At 52.0% G+C, this 19,116-nt stretch overlaps 1 protein-coding gene across 1 annotated transcript; it reads left to right on the top strand.

Moving 5' to 3' along the window:
* Nucleotides 1-7,822: 7,822 nt before the first annotated feature.
* Nucleotides 7,823-18,428, top strand: LOC130842993 (uncharacterized). Its single transcript, XM_057719658.1, has 6 exons — nucleotides 7,823-7,892; nucleotides 8,402-8,493; nucleotides 11,457-11,562; nucleotides 13,931-14,020; nucleotides 15,988-16,079; nucleotides 18,148-18,428. Exons 1-6 carry the CDS (start codon nucleotides 7,823-7,825, stop codon nucleotides 18,328-18,330), a joined length of 633 nt encoding a protein of 210 aa, XP_057575641.1. The 3' UTR covers nucleotides 18,331-18,428.
* The last annotated feature ends 688 nt before the right edge of the window (nucleotides 18,429-19,116 follow it).

The raw sequence follows: 19,116 nt of genomic DNA, 5'->3' as shown, positions 1-19,116 counted from the left end.
TGTCACAACTGCAGGGGTGATGCTGATGGTATCTAAGGGGAGAGGCAATGCACAGGACCAACCCCCCACCCCCGAGCCCTGCAAAAGCCTCTAGACCCAAAATCTCACTAGTGTGGAGAGTAGGTAACCCAGGAATAGGGGTGAGGATGATTCTGCAGAGGTCAGGACACTGAGTGGAGGGAAAACCCTTCTGTCCACCCTAAGCCTTCCGGCTGGGAATGCCAGCCTGGTGCAGCTGAGGGCCTGACCTCCAGAGTCTCAGTGCTGGGTTCAAATCCAGCCTCAGCCACTACCAGCGGCGGGACCCGGGACCGGTTCCTGAACTCCTCTGAGCCTCGGTTTCCTCATCTGTGAAATAGGGCAGTAGGAACACCCCCCTCATAGAGTTACTAGGAGGATTAAGTGAGTTCACATTTGTGCTGTGCTTACCGCAGGGCCTGGGAATTAAGTATTCATTACATACATGATGGGAGATTTCTGTCCCCTGAGGAGGTTGTGTGCTGACTTCTAATCCTGAGTGGCTGATATTCCTCACCTCTATGTCTGGTCATAATGAGTGGGAAGGTTTACTGGTGCCTTCCCACCTCCGTTTCTTCATCTGTAGAATGGAGAAATAAGAACAGAGGCCACCTGGTGAAGATTAAATGGGACCCGACATGTCATTCATGCAGCAGAGTAAATGCTTAATAACTGTTGGGTAGGAATAATAGTCCTCCCAGAAATTACCGCAGCTACACACTGCCGGCACTGTGTGAGATGCTTTTTATTGGAAGCAAGTGTTTAATTTTTTCGGAAAGCAGATGGTTTTAAGAAAGCAGCAAAGCAAACGTTGTCACAGCTGACATGTTTCTCGCTCTCACTAAGCAGCAAATGTTGTTAAATTTAAAGATCTTTTTCTGGGATGACCTTGTTCAGCCCTCACACTCCCCTGTGAGGGAGCAGTTATTTATATTCCATTATGCGGAAGTGTAAACTGGGGCTGGGGAAGGTCAGGACACTGGCCCCAGGATCCCCAGCTGTGTGTGACCAAGTAGGAATTCAACCCCAGGTGGGCTGCCCCTGAGTGCACGTGCTCAGCCCCCAAACTAAGGGTGAATGGAGACTACCCAGGGCGCGAACCTTCTCTTCCTTCATCTCTGTTCTCTTTCTTTCCAGCCAAGTGTTTGCTTCACCTTCTACATGGAATCGAATGACTCTGACTTTGAATCGCAGTCTTCTCCTGCAACGTCGAAACCCGGCTCAAAGTGCACCTCCCCGGCGAAGCCTCGTGCAAAATATCAGGAGATCCAGGCGTGGGAATGTCCCCTGTGCTGCCTCAGCATCCTCTACCTTTCCTAATACCTGAGGCCCCTCCGCTTCCCACTCCAGACCACCCGCTCCCAAAACATGCTTGCTGGGCTACTGTGACGTAAAATCCCAAAATACAGCTGCTTAAATATGCCGAAGTTGATTTCTCTCTGATGTTGATTGTGTGTAAACCTCCAGGGGTTGGGGGGAGTGCCACAAACGGGTGGATTTGGGCAGCCAGTGTTCTTTGACCTTGGTGCCCTGTGCCACGTGGCTGGAGAGGGCTCACCCTCACATCCCATCCACATTCTGGGAAGGGGGGATGAGGGAAGGGGTAGACACACTTTAGTCCTTACAGAGCAAATCCTACAGGATGCCCAGATCACTTTTCCTCAAAGCTCTTTGGCCAGAACATAGTCACATGACCACGTGTAGCTGCAAGAGATGCTGGGAAGTGTGGTCCTTAGCTGGGCAATCCTGTGTCACCTAATGCCTCCTATTATTATAGCAAAGGAGAATGGCTATGGTGTCCCCCATTGCCCTGGTCTGTTATGTTAATTTTTGCCCAGCACCAGGCTGTGAGGAACACACGAGTGAATACATTTACTCTTCAATCCTGTCTCTCTCCCATTGACTCAGATCCCCTGCACTTTTACACCAATATTTAGAATGATGAACATTCCTTGAGCACGGACCACTTAACTACAACAGCAACAAACTCCACAGAAGTTGTCGACTGAAGTATAAATGCACAACATGAGAGCTGTGAGTTTCAGTTTATTTGGGAACTTACTGAGGGCTATAGCCCAGGAAATAGCCTCTCAGAGAGCTCTGAGGAGCTGCTCCAAACAGGCACGTAGGAGGTGAGTTTCTGTGTGATTTTGGAGAAGGGTTCCATGCAGTCAAGTACACATCTCAGCACACGGTTCCCATTGGTCATGAAGAACAGACATCTCAGTCAATGATTTTAGTGCTTTGCTAAGCATGGGAAGATGCAAGAATCTTGGTTCATAGTATTTTTTCCTGAAAATATCTAATTATCTGAGGGCCATTTCTGCCACTTTTCCCAGAGCATAGAGTGCCTCACCCAGATCTTCACCCTGAAAGGAATTCAGGTGGTACAGGATGGTGGGCAACATCCTTTAATTGGCAAACTTCAGGAGCAACGGCCACAAGGGGTCAGGGAGGTGGCTCTGCTAATGTTGCTGGGCTCCTCCAGATGCCTGGTGGTCCTCAGCTCACCTAGGCTGGCTTCTCTTGGGGGAGTGGGGAGACCTGGCCCTGCTCCAAGTATCTTTGATCCTCCAGCAGGCTTCCCTGGGTATGTTCATCCTCATGGCACTGGTAAAGGCTCAAGAGAGAAACAAATGCCAGTTTCACAAGCACTTTTCTTTTTTCTTTTAATTTTTTAAAAATTAATTAATTAATTAATTGGCTCTGTTGGGTCTTTGCTGCTGCACGGGCTTTCTCTAGTTGCAGAAAGCAGGGGCTATTCTTTGTTGCGGTGCACAGGCTTCTCATTGCCATGGCTTCCCTTGCTGCAGAGCACGGGCTCTAGGAATGCGGGCTTCAATAGATGTGGCACGTGGCCTCAATAGTTGTGGATCACAAGCTCTAGAGCACAGGCTCAGTAGCTGTGGTGCACAGGCTTAGTTGCTCCGTGACATGTGTGATCTTCCAGGACCAGGGATCGAACCTGTGCCCCCTGCATTGGCAGGCGGATTCTTAACCACTGTGTCACCAGGGAAGGCCCTCAAAAGCACTTTTCAAGCTTATGCTTGAACTACATTTTGCCAGCAGCCTTTTGGCCAAAGCAATTGTATGGCCAAGTGCAAATTCAGAATAGGAGGGCACTGCATACTTAGAGGCCAAAGGGGTTGGACATGGAGGAGGGTGGAAAACTGGGGCCATGTTTGCAACCTACCACAATGAGGAATCTGGATCATTTCCCCAACGTGCGTCTGCTTCCACCTGTCAGAACACAAGAGGATTCACCAGCCAGGCACCTGGGAGGGAAGCCACGAATGTGGGAGAGCCTTCACCTGCCAGGTGGCCCTTCTCAAGCATCAGAAAAGTCTCTGAGAGGATATGTTATCAGTGTGAGGGATAAGGAAAGGACTTCTTGTGTAAGTCAAGTGTTCAGAGACATAGAGCGTGCTTCCCAGAGAGGATGCCTGCAGGTGTCCTGAGTGTGGGAAAGCTTTCCCTGAAGACCGGACTCTTAATAATCACAGGAAATTCCAACCGCAGGGAAGTTGTGTGCATGCATCAAAGCTGGGGGTCCTTCAGGCAGCTGTCCTCGCTGACAAGCCACCAGAAAATTCATGCTGGAAAGGTCTGTAAACTCTCCTGTTGTGAAGGGGCCTAGGCTGGAATGCACACCAAGACTCCCAGTGGAGGTAAAATGGGTTGAGTTTCCTTCATTTCTCCCCAGAAGTTTTGTGGTAGACCAGAAGTTCCCATTCGGGGCATGCTCCACTGCCCCCTGCTGGAATTTCCCAGCAATGTTGGGGATGTCATGGTTGGTCCCACAAGAAGGTGCTGCTAGGTTCTAAAGGGCAGGGGCCAAGGGTCCTCTACTCCTCCTCCAATTTCACCAGGAATACCCCCTGCACAAGCAGCGTTCGGGTCCCAAACGTCAATGCTGACACTGTGGGAAACTTCATTTGAGAAGGAATTCAGTTTACTTTTGTTGCCTCCAGCACAGTAACCACTAACGTCATATGGCTACTTCAATGTAAAGGAATCAAAGGTAAATAAAATTCAAAACAGATTTTTTCGGCCACTCCAGGCATGTGGCCAGTGGCTACCGCACTGGACAGTGCAGATACAGAATATTTCCAAGGTCTAGAAGGGTCTATCTCAGGACTGGTTTAGATCTCTTAGGTTATCAGAGTTATGACACAACATAGCCCCAGAAAGTGAGGATGTGGGCTCCATGCTGTGAGAGACCAAAGGAGAACAGCCCAGTGGAGCATCTTATCAATGGCGCTGGGAGACTCTCTTGGCCCCACACACGGTCCTCTGGGCACTTTGAGTCTCAGGGTGGCCAGTGCCCTGCCCGCAGGACACCCCCTCTGCTTGGGGTAGATTAACCCGTCAGTTACAGATAGTGTTAGATAAATGCCACCATTTCGTGGGCACTTTCCACCTGTCAGGTATCACTTTACGTAGAAGATCTCATGTAACCTTCACCGGAGTCCTGTGAAATAGGAACTAATATGATGCCCATTTTATAGGAGAGAAACCCGAGGCTGATGAGAGCTCTTTTTAAAAAACTATCATTTAAAACTTTCTACCAAATTCAAGATTATGTGCTTATTTGTATACTACACTCTTTCAATTCATAGGATTCGTTTTTTCAATATTAGTGTCATTAAATGTTTCTTTTTTTTTTTTTTAAGGTATATCCGTTCAGTTTTCTGCTAAAATTGCCCTTTTGCCAGAGAGCAGCTTGGCTTTATCTACTGCAGGAGCTGGCACAGAAAATTCTCTAACTCAGGAATGGGCAGGCAGACTGTGGCCATCCAGCCCACAGCCTGTTTGTGTTACTAAGGGCTTCTTGACACAACGACACCCGGTCGTTAGGTTTAGTTTGGGCTGCTTTCACGCAAAGTGGAGTAGCTGCTACACAAACCCCATGGCCCAGAATTCGCAAGTATTTGCCATGACAGACTTGACCAAAAAGTGACTGACCTTGCTTCAGTAGATGCAAACTGCAATCAATAGGGGTGAAGGTGTGAGAACGGCTAGAAAAAGGAGGGAAAACCTTGAACTATCGCGACTGTGATGCACGGTGTAAAGGATGTTTCGTGTGTGAGTCCGGCGCACCTGCTACGTACATGTGTTTTCTACGTGCGTGGCAGTGGGTTTCTTGACATTCGAAGAGCAAGTTTAGAAATACTACTGACTCTTCTTACCTGCACAAGTGACCCTGGACCACTTAAAACCTGCCCCTGGCGACCTCCTAAACTGGTTTCTCTAACGAATGAGGACGAAGAGGCCCCCGACCCTCCCCCCATCCTAAAATTGCAGCGAGCCCTCTGACGCCTGTGCTGGTGTCAGAGACTGTTTTAACCACCTGACTTGTGTTTGGGGGCGGGGGCTGGGGGGCGGGTGCTGTGCGTGTCGCTGAGCGACTCAGCCCTGTGCATTCGCACGAGTTTGTCCAGCGCGTCCCCGGGCATCTGCGGAGCCAGCTCGGCGCGGGCGCCAAGGACAAGCGCTGAGCACGCCCGCCCGCTCGCGCCCGGCGGCCCAGGCAGAACCCGGGTCCGGAGGTCAGTGCCGCGGCTGCGGCCCCGAGGGGTCTGCGCCATCCGGGCGGGGGCGCGGCGCGGCGCGGGGCGGGGGGCGGGAGAGGGGAGCGCGCTGCGGGGTCTCCGCGGGGAGGGCGGGGGCGCCCGGGGAGGATGCGAGGGGGCGCCGGGGGCACAGGGGCGCAGGAGCCGCTGCCTGGGAGCCCCTGAGACCCGATGGTGCGCTCGGTGGGGCCCCTCGAGGCGCCCGCATCTCCCCTGAGGGCAGTGGGCATCCTCAGACCCCTGTGAACCGCGAGGGGACTCCGGCCCCAGGATGTCTCTGGGGAGGAGGGAAAACTGGAGAGGACGGAGGAGGCTGGGGTGTCCGGAGTAGGGGATGGCGAGGACTCCCTCCAGGGCAGGGGAGGAGGAGCCTGGGTCCTGGTCCCCAGGTGTTGGGGGGTGGAGGGAGGGACCTGGGGACTTTGTAGTGCGATGGAGGAGGCGGGAGGCATGGGGGTTGGTCTGCACAGCTGGGAGGCCAGTCGGGTATCAGGCGGTCAGAGAGCGAACTGGCCAAATAGAAAACAGGAAAATAATTTTGGGAGAGACCAGAGGGCAGTCTGAGGCGGTGGGGACGGGCAGGGGGCCACTCTGGATGTGTTTGGGGGTTCGCTGAGACGCAGAAGAAGGGCCCTTGCAAACAGCTTTTGAGCCTGGGAAGATTCTGTGCGCCTGCGTGGCTGCGGGTGGGGGCAGGGAGCATGTTTGGGGGCGCATCTTTGAGGGGCAGCCCCTGGGGGATGGGCGCTGGGTGAGAATGAGGGTGAGCCGTGGACGTCAGCTAGAGCGAACCTGCGTTGAAGGGGGCGACTTGTATTTTCAGCTTGTGTCTGCAGTTTGTGTGTGTCCCGAGAGTGTGTGTGTGTGTGTGTGTGTGTGTGTGTGTGTGTGTGTGTGTGTGTCCAGGACCGGGTGTGAGGAGGGCGGTCAGTACTAGCAAGCAGGCCTGCCCGCCTGAGTGGTAGGGGTCTCTGAGTTTCCCTGGAGTGTGTCTGCAGGTGTGCTTGTGTCCTTATGGCCTGGTTTCCACAGTGTTCATCTGAAAACATGTTTCCAACAACTGTGTGTGTGTGTGTGTGTGTGTATTTAATCATATTTAATCCTCATGTTTAATCATTTATTTTCCTCATTTTCATGGACGGGAAAACTGACAGCACAGGAGGTTAAACAACCCCTGAATCGGGGCTTGCCAGGTAAAATACAGGATGCTTTCTTAAATTTGAACTTCAGACAAGTAATGAATTACCTTTGGGTATACGTACGTCCCATATATTTCATGGGACTTACCTCCACTTAAACATAATTTAGCAAAATGAACAAAAAATGATTTTCAAGTAGACATGACCCAGGCAGTGTTTAGGATCTACTTATACTAAAAAATGATTTGTGCACCTGAAATTCAAATCTCAGTTTGCCGTGTATTTGTTGTAATGTTGTCGTTGTTAAATCTGGCAAACCTGGATCTTGAGATCTCTCAGCTGGTGACTGGCAGGCTGGAATCCCCCGGTGCACCCTGCAGACACACTGGCCCAGGTCCTGCCCAGGGTGAAGCTGGGGTGGAGGCGGGGTCCCAGGACCCCACAGCGGAGCCTGCTGCCAAGCACCCCTGCTGCAGCCTGTCCCTGCCCAGGGGCTGTGGTGCGGGGTCTGTGGACCGGTCCCCTCACCTTCACAGCAGTCCTGAGAGGCTGTCCCTGAAGCCTCCGGTACCAGAATGGGGCCCCCCAGGCCTGGGAAGCGAGGTCCTGGACCACAACACTTGCTCACTCTACACTGTAGCTTCAGGACCCGACTGAAATACAGCGCTAGGAATGCCAGCCATGAGTGCACTTACTGAGTGCCTGCTGTATGCCACACACCACAGACCCCTTTGATACCCAGTTAACTGACATTCACCTTCAGGGGCCCAGCTTTTTATGTCATAATACTTCTTCAGTTTTCAAGTGGTCATAACCCCCAGACCATGACCTCTGCCCTTGCCCTTGCCAGGTGCCATGCCAAGTGCTCTCCTCAAGTCACACACTGGGCCTGGGAAGAACACTAGGGGGGAGGTGTTGCCAACACTTCCCCGTGGAAGTTTGGGACCTGGAGACTTCGGGAGGGGATGGAGCTGTCGGCGTCTACCTGACATCTGAAGGAGGTACTGGGGTTCACACCTGGCCATCTGGGTCCCCAGCCCAGGCACTCACTGCTCTCCTCTCCTGCCCGTAGGGAGAACCTGTGGTGTCACGATGCTTCCTCTCAGCACCATCGAGGGCAAGGAAACTGAGGATGTGCAGACCAAGCCGCCGGAGAGAGGAGGTGAGGCACACGTGGGGTGGAAAACTGAGGGCAGGTGGGAGTGGGGAGGGTCTCCAGGGCACAGCTGAACGGGAAGGATTGTCCCTGAAGACTGGCCCCAACCCCAGATTTCTCCCTCCTGGGGATGGAGGGCCCTGAGGGGCACCTAGGATGGAACCCCTGGACATCACCTCATGTCAGTGGGTCCTGTCTCTCCCCTGCTCAGAGCCTGCAATTTAATGCATGTCTGCAGGCACTGCTGTGCAACCTCCAGCTCGTGTCCTAACCTCTCTGTGCCTTGGTTTCCTCATCTCTAAAGTGGGATGGTGATTGTGGCCATTTCAGAGAGAGATTACGAACAACCAAATGAGCTATGCTGTGTAACATACTTAAATGCGTGCCTGGCACACAGCAAGTGCTCCACACATATTAGCCCTTGTCAGTGGTTTCATGGTGAAGATTTTATTATTATGGAGTTTCTCAAGCCTCAGAGGGCCAGATGGCCTCATGAGTCTTTCCTCCTCCCTCAGTCTTGCTTTCTGAGAACCCTGATGATCCACCAAAGAAGCCCATCAGAATGAAGGGAACCATGTTATTCAGAGCCCTGCCGCTCTGCCCCGTGGTAAGCCTGCTTCTTTCCTCCCTCTGACCAGAGGCCCCTGAGTTCTCACAGCTCAGGCACACCCACCACCCGCTCTGCCCAGCAGAGACCCTTGAGTGGCTGGGCACCACTTTGTCCATCCCTCATCCCAGATGGGACCGCATCCCGTGGGGGATGGTTGTCCTCGAAGATGCTGCTGCTTTCCTGCCTCCTTCTCTTCCCTAATTCCAACCTGAGCCCCAATGTCACCTCCTCCATGAAGCCTCCCTTGCTCCCTTTTGCCCCATTTCTCTCTAACCCCTTGCCTTCCTGAATTTTCTTCAGAGTCATTATTGCTACCTGAGAGCATACCTTTATCCGTGTGTTCATCGCCTGTCTTCCCAACCAGTCTAGGTCTGTGGGGCCAGGAGTCTCCTCTGGTGTCCAGTGACATATCCTCGTGCCCAGAACAGGTGTAAGGAGAGTCAGGCACCGTACACACATGGGCTAATTATTGACGGAATGAATTAGGGACGGGTCCCTGCTGAGGCAGGCAGCTGTGGCTTTGTCCACCTGGATCCCATTCCCCCTTCTCCTACTAACACCCTTGATTTTTCTTGGGGGACCACCTGTCTCCATGCACTTTGGATGGATCTGATCCCATCCTCAGACCAGCTCCAGGTAAGCCCCTGACCAATCAGAGGCGGCAGTGCCAAGGTTCCCCGTGATTGGTTCCAGGCTGGACACGTGACTCAACCCTGGCCAAGGAGGCGTCTGCTCTGTCTCTGGGGTTCTTAACAGACAGGAGGGGAGGCTGGAGCCGCCCTGCTGGGAACCAGGGGGCCATGGGGAGAGGTCAGGTGAGACAGTGGGTCAGGATGCTGCAAGGACACCTTTCCTATTTAGTGCCTGCAAGAGTCCCAGGGAGACTCTTTAAAAAACTCTTCCTGTTAAAAAATAATGTGACAATCAAAGATTTTACTGAAACTGCAAAGATGATCCAAATTCACCAATTGTTAACATTTTTTCGATTTGCATGTTTTCTCATAGGCATAATATACACATATTATATATTATGCATATAGTATACATAGGTATTCCTCCTTGTGTATCACCTTAGAAGTAGAATATTCTCTTAGATGAGTGTGGGACCGTTGTAACCTTTGGGCTTTGAACCCTTACAGGCACTTTCATCTCATCTAATTTCCAAATTCCTGGTTTGTTAGTTTAATGCCTACTGTCTTCTTTGCATTCTTTTCCCTCTTACACAAGGTCCCATCTAGATTATTCTCTTTAATCTGGAAAATGTCCTCAGCCTTTCTTTGCCTCTTATGACACTGACAGTTTTGAAGACCAGAGACACACCCTGCCCCCTGTTCGTGGTGTATTGTGCTTATTTTTGTCCATTTCCCCCTGAATCAGATTCAGTGTAAGCTATGATCTCTTCAGTACCGTCTAAGTGATGCCCTCTCCTCAGGACATCACATCTAGATGCACATGAGGTCTTGCATGTGGGAAGGAACCCAGGTATAATTTTCTTGCTCTCCAAAACAGTCATTGCTAACTGCATAGGCTACTTCTGTGTAAACGAATCAATCTTAAATAAGATTCAAAACACTGTTTATCAGCCTCCCAGGGCAAGTTTCAGTGGCCAGGTATGGCCAATGGCTACCGCACTGGACAGTGCAGATGCAGAACATTCAAGGTCACAGAAGGGTCTGTCTCAGGACTGGTTTAGATCTCTTAGGTTATCAGAGTTATGACACAGCGTAGCCCGCAGAAAGTGAGGATGCGGGCTCCGTGCTGGGAGAGACCAAAGGAGCACAGCCCAGTGGAGCATCTTATCAATGGCGCTGGGAAACTCTCTTGGCTCCACGCACGGTCCTCTGGACACTTTGAGTCTCAGGGTGGCCAGTGCCCTGCCCTCAGGACACCCCCTCTGCCTGGGGCAGATTAACCAGCCGGTTACAGATAATGTTAGATAAATGCTACCATTCTGTGGGCACTTTCCACCTGTCAGGTATGGTGCTGAGCACTTTCCATAGAAGATCTCGGGTAACCTTCCCCAGAGTCCTGTGAGATAGGAACTAATGTGATCCCCCGGAGAGAAACCTGAGGGCCATGAGAGCTTTTTTTAAGGTTGTTATCTCAAATTTTGTACATAATCAAGACTCAATGGCTATTTTTATATTACAGTCTTTCAAGTCACAGGATTCAAATTTTCATAAAATATTTCTTTCTTTTTTTTTTTTAAGTATGTATGTTCACATTTCTGCCCAAACTGCACTTTTTGCAGGAACTTCTTGGCTTTATCTATTGCAGGAGCTGGCACAGAAAATTCTCTAGCTCAGGGATGGGCAGGCAGACTGGCCATCCAGCCCACAGCCTGTTTGTGTTACTAAGGGTTTCTTTACACAACGACACCCATTCCTTAGGTTTAGTTTGGGCTGCTTTCACGCAAAGTGGAGTAGCTGCTACACAAACCCCATGGCCCAGAATTCGCAAGTATTTGCCATGACAGACTTGACCAAAAAGTGACTGACCCTAATTTAAATGGAGGCCAAACTGAAATCAATATGGGTGAAGGTGAGAGAATGTTTAGGAAAAGTAGGGAAACTCTTGAACTTCTGTGAGTGTCATGCAGTGTGCAAAAGATATTTTGTGTTTGGGTCCAGAGCACATGCTACATACGTGTCTTTCTAGGCGTGTGTGCCGTTTATCTTCTCATATCTGAAAAAGAAGTTTAGAAACACTCCTCACCCTTATTACCTGCACAGTGGATTCACATCCACATAGACCCTGCCCTGGCGACCTCCTAAAGTGGTTCCTCTAAGAAATGAGGCCCCCAACTCTCCTCCCAATAATAAAATCGCAGCCAACACTTCCATACCTGCGCTGTCTGAGAAGGTCTTCAGCACGTGACCTGTGTTTGGGGGCGGGGGGCGGGGGTTTGTGCGGGTCGCTGAGAGCCTCAGCCCTGTTCACTCCTGCGAGTCTGTCCGCAGATTCCCTGGACATCTGCGGAGCCGGCCTTGCCCGGGCGCCAAGGACAAGCGCTGAGCACGCCCGCCCGCTCGCGCCCAGCGGCCCAGGCAGAACCCGGGTCCGGAGGTCAGTGCCGCGGCTGCGGCCCCGAGGGGTCTGCGCCATCCCGGCGGGGGCGCGGCGCGGGGCGGGGGGCGGGAGAGCGGAGCGCGCTGCGGGGTCTCCGCGGGGAGGGAGGCGGCCCCAGGGAGGATGCGCGGGTGCGTTCGGGGCACTGGGGCTCCTCGCGGCTGCCTAGGAGCCCGTGAGACCGGATGGTGCGCTCGGTGGGGCCGCTTGAGGCACCCGCGTCTCCCCTGCTGGAAACCCGAGTCCTCACACACTTGTGAGCCCCGGGGGAGGGCCAGGTCCTGAGATTTCTCTGGCCATGGGGAGGAGCGGATACTGGAGGGGACAGAGGAGGCTGGGGTGACCAGAAGGGGATGGCGAGGACTCCCTCGCGGGACAGGTGGAGGAGGAGCCTGGGTCCTGGTCCCCAGGTGTTGGGGGTGGAGGGGCAGTTCTGGGGACTTTGGAGTTTGATGCAGGAGGCGGGAGGTATGGGCGCTGGTTGCTCGGCACACCTGAGAGGCCAGTCGTGTGTCAGGGGTTCCGTTAGCTAAGTGGCCGAATAAGAACATAGGAACATGACTTTGGGGGCGTCCATAGGGCAGTTTTAGGGGTGAGGAGGAGCAGGGATTCCCCCCGGATGGGTTTGGGGCTCACTAAGAACGAATACGAAGGTTTTCAGATGAGAAGGGCGCTTGGAAAACAGCCTTGGAGCCTGGGAAGATTCTTTGCGCCGGCGTGGCTGCGGGTGGGGGCAGGGAGCATGTTGGGGGCGCATCTTTGAGGGGCAGCCCCTGGGGGGTGGGCCCTGGGTGTCAGCAAGAGGGACAGTGTGTGGGGAGGGTGATGTGTGATTTCGGCTGGTGCATCGGCAGCTGTGTGTGTCCTGCGTGTGTGGGGGAGGCGGGGGCGCGCGTGCAGGGCTCCGTGAAGGGGGCGCAGTACGGACAAGCGGTCCTGCCCGCCTGAGTCGTGGGGGTCTCAGAGTTTTCCTGGAGTGTGTCTGCAGGTGTGCTTGTGTTGTGAGGCCCTGGTCTCCTCAGTGTTCATCAGAAATGGTGTGTTTCTAACAATTGTGCGTGTGTGTGTGTGTGTGTGCGTGTGTACCTGGCCGGCTGGTCCCACGATAGGATGCACCTTACATTTGTACAATTATGTGGAGAGTCTGTGATGGGTCTCAAGCATCTTAAAAAGGCTTCGAAGAAGAGGTTTGACGCTAAGTTACCAGGTAGTGTGTTCTGAGAGTGTGTGAGTGTGTGCGTCTGTGTGTGTATTTAATCATATTTAATCCTCATGTTTAATCATTTATTTTCCTCATTTTCATGGACGGGAAAGCTGACAGCACAAGAGGTTAAAAAACCCCTGAATCGGGGCTTGCCAGGTAAAATACAGGATGCTTACTTCAATTTGAATTTAAGACAAATAATGAATTACCTTTTCGTATACGTATGTTCCAAATATTTCATGGGACTTGCCTATACTTAAACATAATTTAGAAAATGAAATTTTAAAAATGACTTTTTATGTAGACATGCCCCAGGCAGAGTTCAGATATGCTTATACTAAAAAATGATTTGTGTATCTGAAATTCAAATCTCAGTTTGCCGTGTATTTGTTGTAATGCCGTCGTTGTTAAATCTGGCAAACCTGGTCCTTGAGATCTCTCAGCTGGTGACTGGCAGGCTGGAATCCCCCGGTGCACCCTGCAGACACGCTGGCCCACGTCCTGCCCAGGGTGAAGCTGGGGTGGAGGCGGGGTCCCAGGACCCCACAGCAGAGCCTGCTGCCAAGCACCCCTGCTGCAGCCTGTCCCTGCCCAGGGGCTGTGGTGCGGGGTCTGCGGACCAGTCCCCTCACCTTCACAGCAGTCCTGAGAGGCCGTCCCTGGAGCCTCCGGTACCAGAATGGGGCCCCCGAGGCCCGGGAAGCGAGGTCCTGGTCTGAACCATTTGGTCAAGCTGCCTGTAGCCTTAGGACAGCCCTGAGAATGTGAACCATGAGTGCACTTATTGAGTGCCTGCTGTATGCCAGACACCACAGACCCCTCTGATACCCAGTTAACTGTTATTCACCTTCAAGGGCCCAGCTCTTTGTGTCATCATTTTTTTTTTCTTAAAGGGGCATAAACAAAAGACCCACGACCCCTGCCCTTGGCCTTGCCAGGTGCCATGCCACGTGCTCGCCCCAAATCACACACTGGGCCTTGGAAGAACTCTCGCAGGGAGGCACTGCCAACACGCCCCCGTGGATGTAGGGGACCTGGAGACTTGGGGAGGGGATGGAGCTGTCCGCGTCCACCCGACATCTGAGAGAGGTGCTGGGATTCTCACCTGGGCCATCTGTATCCCCAGCCCAGGCACTGAGTGCTCTCCTCTCCTGCCCGTAGGGAGCTCCTGTGGTGTCACCATGCTACCTCTCAGCACCATCGAGGGCCAGGAATCCGAGGATGTGCAGACCAAGCCGCCGGAGAGAGGAGGTGAGGCACACGTGGGGGTGGAAAACTGAGGGCAGGAGGGAGTGGGGAGGGTCTCCAGGGTAAGGCTGATGTGGAAGGGTCGACCCTGGAGACGGGCCCCAACCCCAGGTGTCTCCCCGTGGGTCTTCCTATGGCGGGACCACCCTGAGGGGCACCCAGGATGGAACCTGCTTGACAGCACGTCACGTGAGGGGGTCCTGTCTGTCCCCTGCTCAGCGGCTGCCGGGGTGTCTCCTAGGAGCTGGAATCCATGTGGACTCCTCTTTGTGGTCTGGTCACCGGTCGGGGCTGGCCCGGCATCACGCTGCCAGGCCAAGGGGCTGCGTGGTCCTTTGTTTGGGACAGGACGGAGGCCTCACCTGAGGATTTCTCCAAGGAGATAGACAGGAGTGGGTGATTCCTGTGAAGCTTGTTGGTGGCCTGGCCTCATGAGGGAGGGTTTTTGGTTTTGTTGTGATGCTTCGTTTTTGAAACATCTTACTTTGCAGTAATTTTATATCCAAGAAAAGGTGCCATAATAGTACATAGACGTTCCATGGATACTTTTCCCCATTTCCCCCAGTATTTTTATTTTATATGATGATAGTGTAGCATCAAAACGAGCCCGTGAATATTGGCAAAATCTTTGTGTGTTTTTACATACATTTCATCACGTCTGTAGCTGTGTGTAACTGTCAGACAAAACAAGATACAGGGCACCTCTCTAGCTACTTAATCTCTTACCAGAGGTAACTCCTTCCCAGCTTCTTGTCCAGTCTTCCAGAATGTTCTAAGCTCACTCATAGATGTGTATGAGTCTGTTACCATGTATTAATTCTGATGTGCTGTGTGTGCCACATGTGCCACTGTCAGTTCCTATTTTGTCCTGTTTCATTTAATCCTGATCTGTACGTAGTATCTTCCAGTCGTGGTCCCAGTGCTTCCCAAGCATCCAGTCACTCATGATGTACAGCCCTGTGAGGTGGGGACGGTGATTACCCCGTGCTGCAGATGGGAGATCTGAGGGGTGACAGGGATGAATACCTAGCTCACAATGGGATTCGAACCGTCTGGCCTCGGGGTCTTTGACCTTAAGCACCGAGTCCCCTGTCCAGCTTGGGGACCCTTCCCCACGAGAGGTCCAGTTTGTGTGCCAGCCGCCTGGCATCCCGTGGCCTGTCTGTCCTGTGTTCTAGTTCATTTAACCAGTTCCTGCAGGTGGCTGTTTGGGTTATTCCCAGTCTTTGAGGGAGACAATAAATGCAACTAGAAATAGGATTATAGTTGGGCCGTACAGCACACAGGGGAGGATATCCAGGACAACATGTTTAAGGGGGAATGGCTGAATCAAAGGAGGGGGTGCACTTGTAATTTGGAGAGTTTGCCTGAATGGTCCTCCCTGAGAGGCCAGTTTCCATTCCCAGCAGGAGTGTAGGGGTTTCTAAGAAAATATCTGGATTCTTTGGCAGCTTTGAAATATCAGGAGCTCTGAATCGACATTTCTGTCTTCTGTGGAGAAACTAGACAATTTTCTGGAGAGGCATCCCCACAGGCAGCTGCATATCAGCTGTCCCTTCCTCCTGGGCACAGGCTCCGCAGTGAGCCACCTTCTCCAGGGCTCCGTGTTGTCTTACTCCAGCCCCTTCCCTCACTGACTTTCCCTGTCTGTTCCCTGTGGGCCTTCGGAATGCAATTTAATACACGTCTGCAGGCACTGCTGTGCAACCTCCAGCAAGTGTCCTAACCTCTCTGTGTCTTGGTTTCCTCTTCTCTAAAGTGGGATGATGATAGCAGCCTTCTCAGAGAGTTATTATGAATTGTCAGTTAAGCTATGGTGTGTAAAATACCTAAATGCATGCCTGGCACAAAGCAAACACTTAACACATGTTAGTTCTTGTCAATGCTTTCATGGTGGAGATCTTATCATTATTGAGTTTCTCAATCCTCAGAGGGCAAGATGGACTCATGCGTCTTTCCTCCTCCCTCAGCCCTGCTTTCTGAGAACCCTGATGAGCCGCGAAAGAAGCCCACTGGAATGAAGGGAAGGCTGTCATTCAGAGTCCTGCCGATCTGTCCCATGGTACGTCTGCTTGTTTCCTCTCTTTGACTAGAGGCTCCTGGGCTCTGAGAGGTCAGGCACATCCACCACCCTCTCTGCCCAGCAGAGAAAGCAGAGACCCTTGGGTGGCTGGGTGCCCCTTGTCCCCCGAGGATGTGGCCCCATCCTGTGGGGGATGGTTTTCCTCGAAGATGCTGCCTGCTTTCCTGCCTCCTTCTCTTCCCTAATTCCAACCTGAGCCCCAATGTCACCTCCTCCATGAAGCCTCCCTTGCTCCCTTTTGCCCCATTTCTCTCTAACCCCTTGCCTTCCTGAATTTTCTTCAGAGTCATTATTGCTACCTGAGAGCATACCTTTATCCGTGTGTTCATCGCCTGTCTTCCCAACCAGTCTAGGTCTGTGGGGGCAGGCACCTCCTCTGGTGTTCAGTGACATATCCTCATGCCCAGAACAGATGTAAGGAGAGTCAGGCACCGTACACACATGGGCTAATTATTGACGGAATGAATTAGGGACGGGTCCCTGCTGAGGCAGGCAGCTGTGGCTTTGTCCACCTGGATCCCATTCCCCCTTCTCCTACTAACACCCTTGATTTTTCTTGGGGGACCACCTGTCTCCATGCACTTTGGATGGATCTGATCCCATCCTCAGACCAGCTCCAGGTAAGCCCCCTGAGCAACCAGAGGCGGCAGTGCCAAGGTTCCCCGTGATTGGTTCCGGGCTGGACACGTGACTCATCCTTGGCCAAGGAGGCGTCTGCTCTGTCTCTGGGATTCTTAACAGACAGGAGGGGAGGCTGGAGCCGCCCTGCTGGGAACCAGGGGGCCATGGGGAGAGGTCAGGTGAGACAGAGGGTCAGGATGCTGCAAGGACACCTTTCCTATTTAGTGCCTGCAAGAGTCCCAGGGAGGACTCTTTAAAAAATCTTCTTGTTAAAAAATAATGTGACAATCAAAGATTTTACCAAAACAGTGCAAAGATCATCCAAATTCACTGGTCATTATTATTTCTTGTATATGCATATTTTCTCAGATATGTATTGTGTGTGTATTCCTGTTCCTCCCTGTGTATCGCCTTAGAAATAGAATATTCTCTTCTCTAACTGTTGGCCTGTGGTAACGTTTGGAATTTTAACCCTGATTTGCCTTTCCTCTCATCTGCTGTCCGTATTCCAGGTCTGTCAATTTACTGCATACTGTCTATTTGGTGTTCTTTTTCCTCTTACACAAGGTCCTGTGTGGGGCCAGGTATTGTACTTAGTATTGTATCTTTTGTTCTCTTTAAGCTGGAAAATCTCCTCAGTCTTTCTCTGCCTCTTATGACACTAACAATTTTGAAGATCAGAGTCACAGCTTGCACCATATTGATTGCTTTGTTTTGTTTTATTTTGCTTTGTTTCGTTTCTTTGCTTCTTTGTTTTTTATGCTATCTCCCTAATGACATTTAGGATAAGCTATGATCTCTGGAATACCACCTAAGTGATGCCCTGTCCTTTTCCAGACATCACCTCTAGACGCACACGAGGTCTGTCTGCCATCACGGGTGATGCACTTGGAAGAAACGCGTGTCCCATCGCTCCACTGAATACTTTCTGATTTTTGTTTTCTCCATGCAATTAACTAATAAGAAATCAGTGGGGAGACACTGTCGATAAACCAAGTAATGTAGAAACACAGAGCCTTCTGATTGGTTCATTTCGGGTCCTTTGCCGACCACTGGACGAGTCATCAGCTTAGGAGAGGAGAAGCCTAAATCTCTCAACCTGGGCCGCATGGCCGTGGGAGTGTGTGGGGTGGACGTTGCCGACCTTTCCTCAACCACGAGAACAGACGTATGGGATGAGGCAGCGATCCTCAACTGCAGGCAGTTTCTCCCCCAGGGGACACCTTCCGTGTCTGGGAAACTTTTCTTTGCCACAACTAACGGGACGGTGCTGCTGGCACCTGGGGGGTGGAGGCCGCAGAGGCTGCAGACATCCTGCAGTGTCTAGGATGCTGCTCCCCGAACGGCAAAGCGTGACCCGACCCCAGAAGGTCACCAGTGCGACACTAACCTTCTCCTCTTTCTTCTCTCTTCGCTTTCCTTCCAGCCAAGTGTTTGCTTCACCTATTACTTGGAACCGGATGACTCTGACGCGGATTCCCAGTTTCCTCCTGAACCTTCAAAACCTGACCCAAATTGCACCTTTGTTCCTCTGCCTGTGTTAGAGTTTCGTGAAATCAAGGTGTGCGAATGTCCCCTGTGCTGTCTCAGCTTTGTCACTGCTTCCTAATACCTGAGGTCCCTCTGCGTCCCGCTCTTGACTCAGCACCCCGGAATCATGCATGCTGGGCTACTGTGATGCAAAATCCCAAAATACAGCTGCTGAAATAAACCGAACGTGATGTCCCTCTCATGGGTATGGTCTGTGTGTCCAACTCGCAGGGCCAGGGTGTGGCAACCTTTGACCTTGGTGCCCTGTGCCACGTGGCTGGAGAGGGCTCACCCCCACCTCCCGTCCACATTCTGGGAAGGGGGGATGAGAGAAGGGGAAGACACACTTTAGTCCTACAAAAGGTGAATCCTACAAGATGCCCACACCACTTTTCCTCCAACCTTGTTGGCCAGAACATAGTCACATGACCACATGTAGCTGCAAGAGATGCTGGGACGTGTGGTCCTTGGCTGGGCAATCCTGTGTCACCTAAGAGCTCCTAATATTATAGCAAAGGAAAATGCCTCTGGTGTCCCCCACTGCCCTGGTCTGTTCTGTTAACTTATGCCCAGCACCAGGCTGTGATGAACACACGAGTGAATGCATTTCCTCTTCAATCCTGTCTCTCTCCCATTGACTCGGATCCCCTGCACTTTTACACCAATGTTTAGAATGATGAACATTTCTTGAGCATGGACCATGTGGTAGGCACGGAGCTAACGTCCTTACACATTTTGATCCACTGAATTCTCACAACCACATGGCTGGTTCTGTTATTATCCCTTTTTCCGAGATAAGAGCGCAGAGGCACAAAGAGTTCATGTCACTTGCTTGAGGTCACACAGGCGATAAAGGAGCCAAGCC

This window comes from Hippopotamus amphibius, unplaced genomic scaffold (genome assembly GCF_030028045.1).
Source record: "Hippopotamus amphibius kiboko isolate mHipAmp2 unplaced genomic scaffold, mHipAmp2.hap2 H_1, whole genome shotgun sequence".
Taxonomy (NCBI): domain Eukaryota; kingdom Metazoa; phylum Chordata; class Mammalia; order Artiodactyla; family Hippopotamidae; genus Hippopotamus; species Hippopotamus amphibius.
This window is presented reverse-complemented; position numbering and strand designations above follow the sequence as displayed.

What these genes read in the sequence shown, in the direction of transcription:
- LOC130842993 (XM_057719658.1), top strand. Translation starts at nt 7,823, where the DNA reads ATGCTTCCTCTCAGCACCATCGAGGGCAAGGAAACTGAGGATGTGCAG. An exon ending in CAAGCCGCCGGAGAGAGGAG is followed by an intron (nt 14,021 to 15,987) that starts GTGAGGCACACG and finishes CTCCTCCCTCAG; the next exon opens with CCCTGCTTTCTGAGAACCCT. An exon ending in TCCTGCCGATCTGTCCCATG is followed by an intron (nt 16,080 to 18,147) that starts GTACGTCTGCTT and finishes CTTTCCTTCCAG; the next exon opens with CCAAGTGTTTGCTTCACCTA.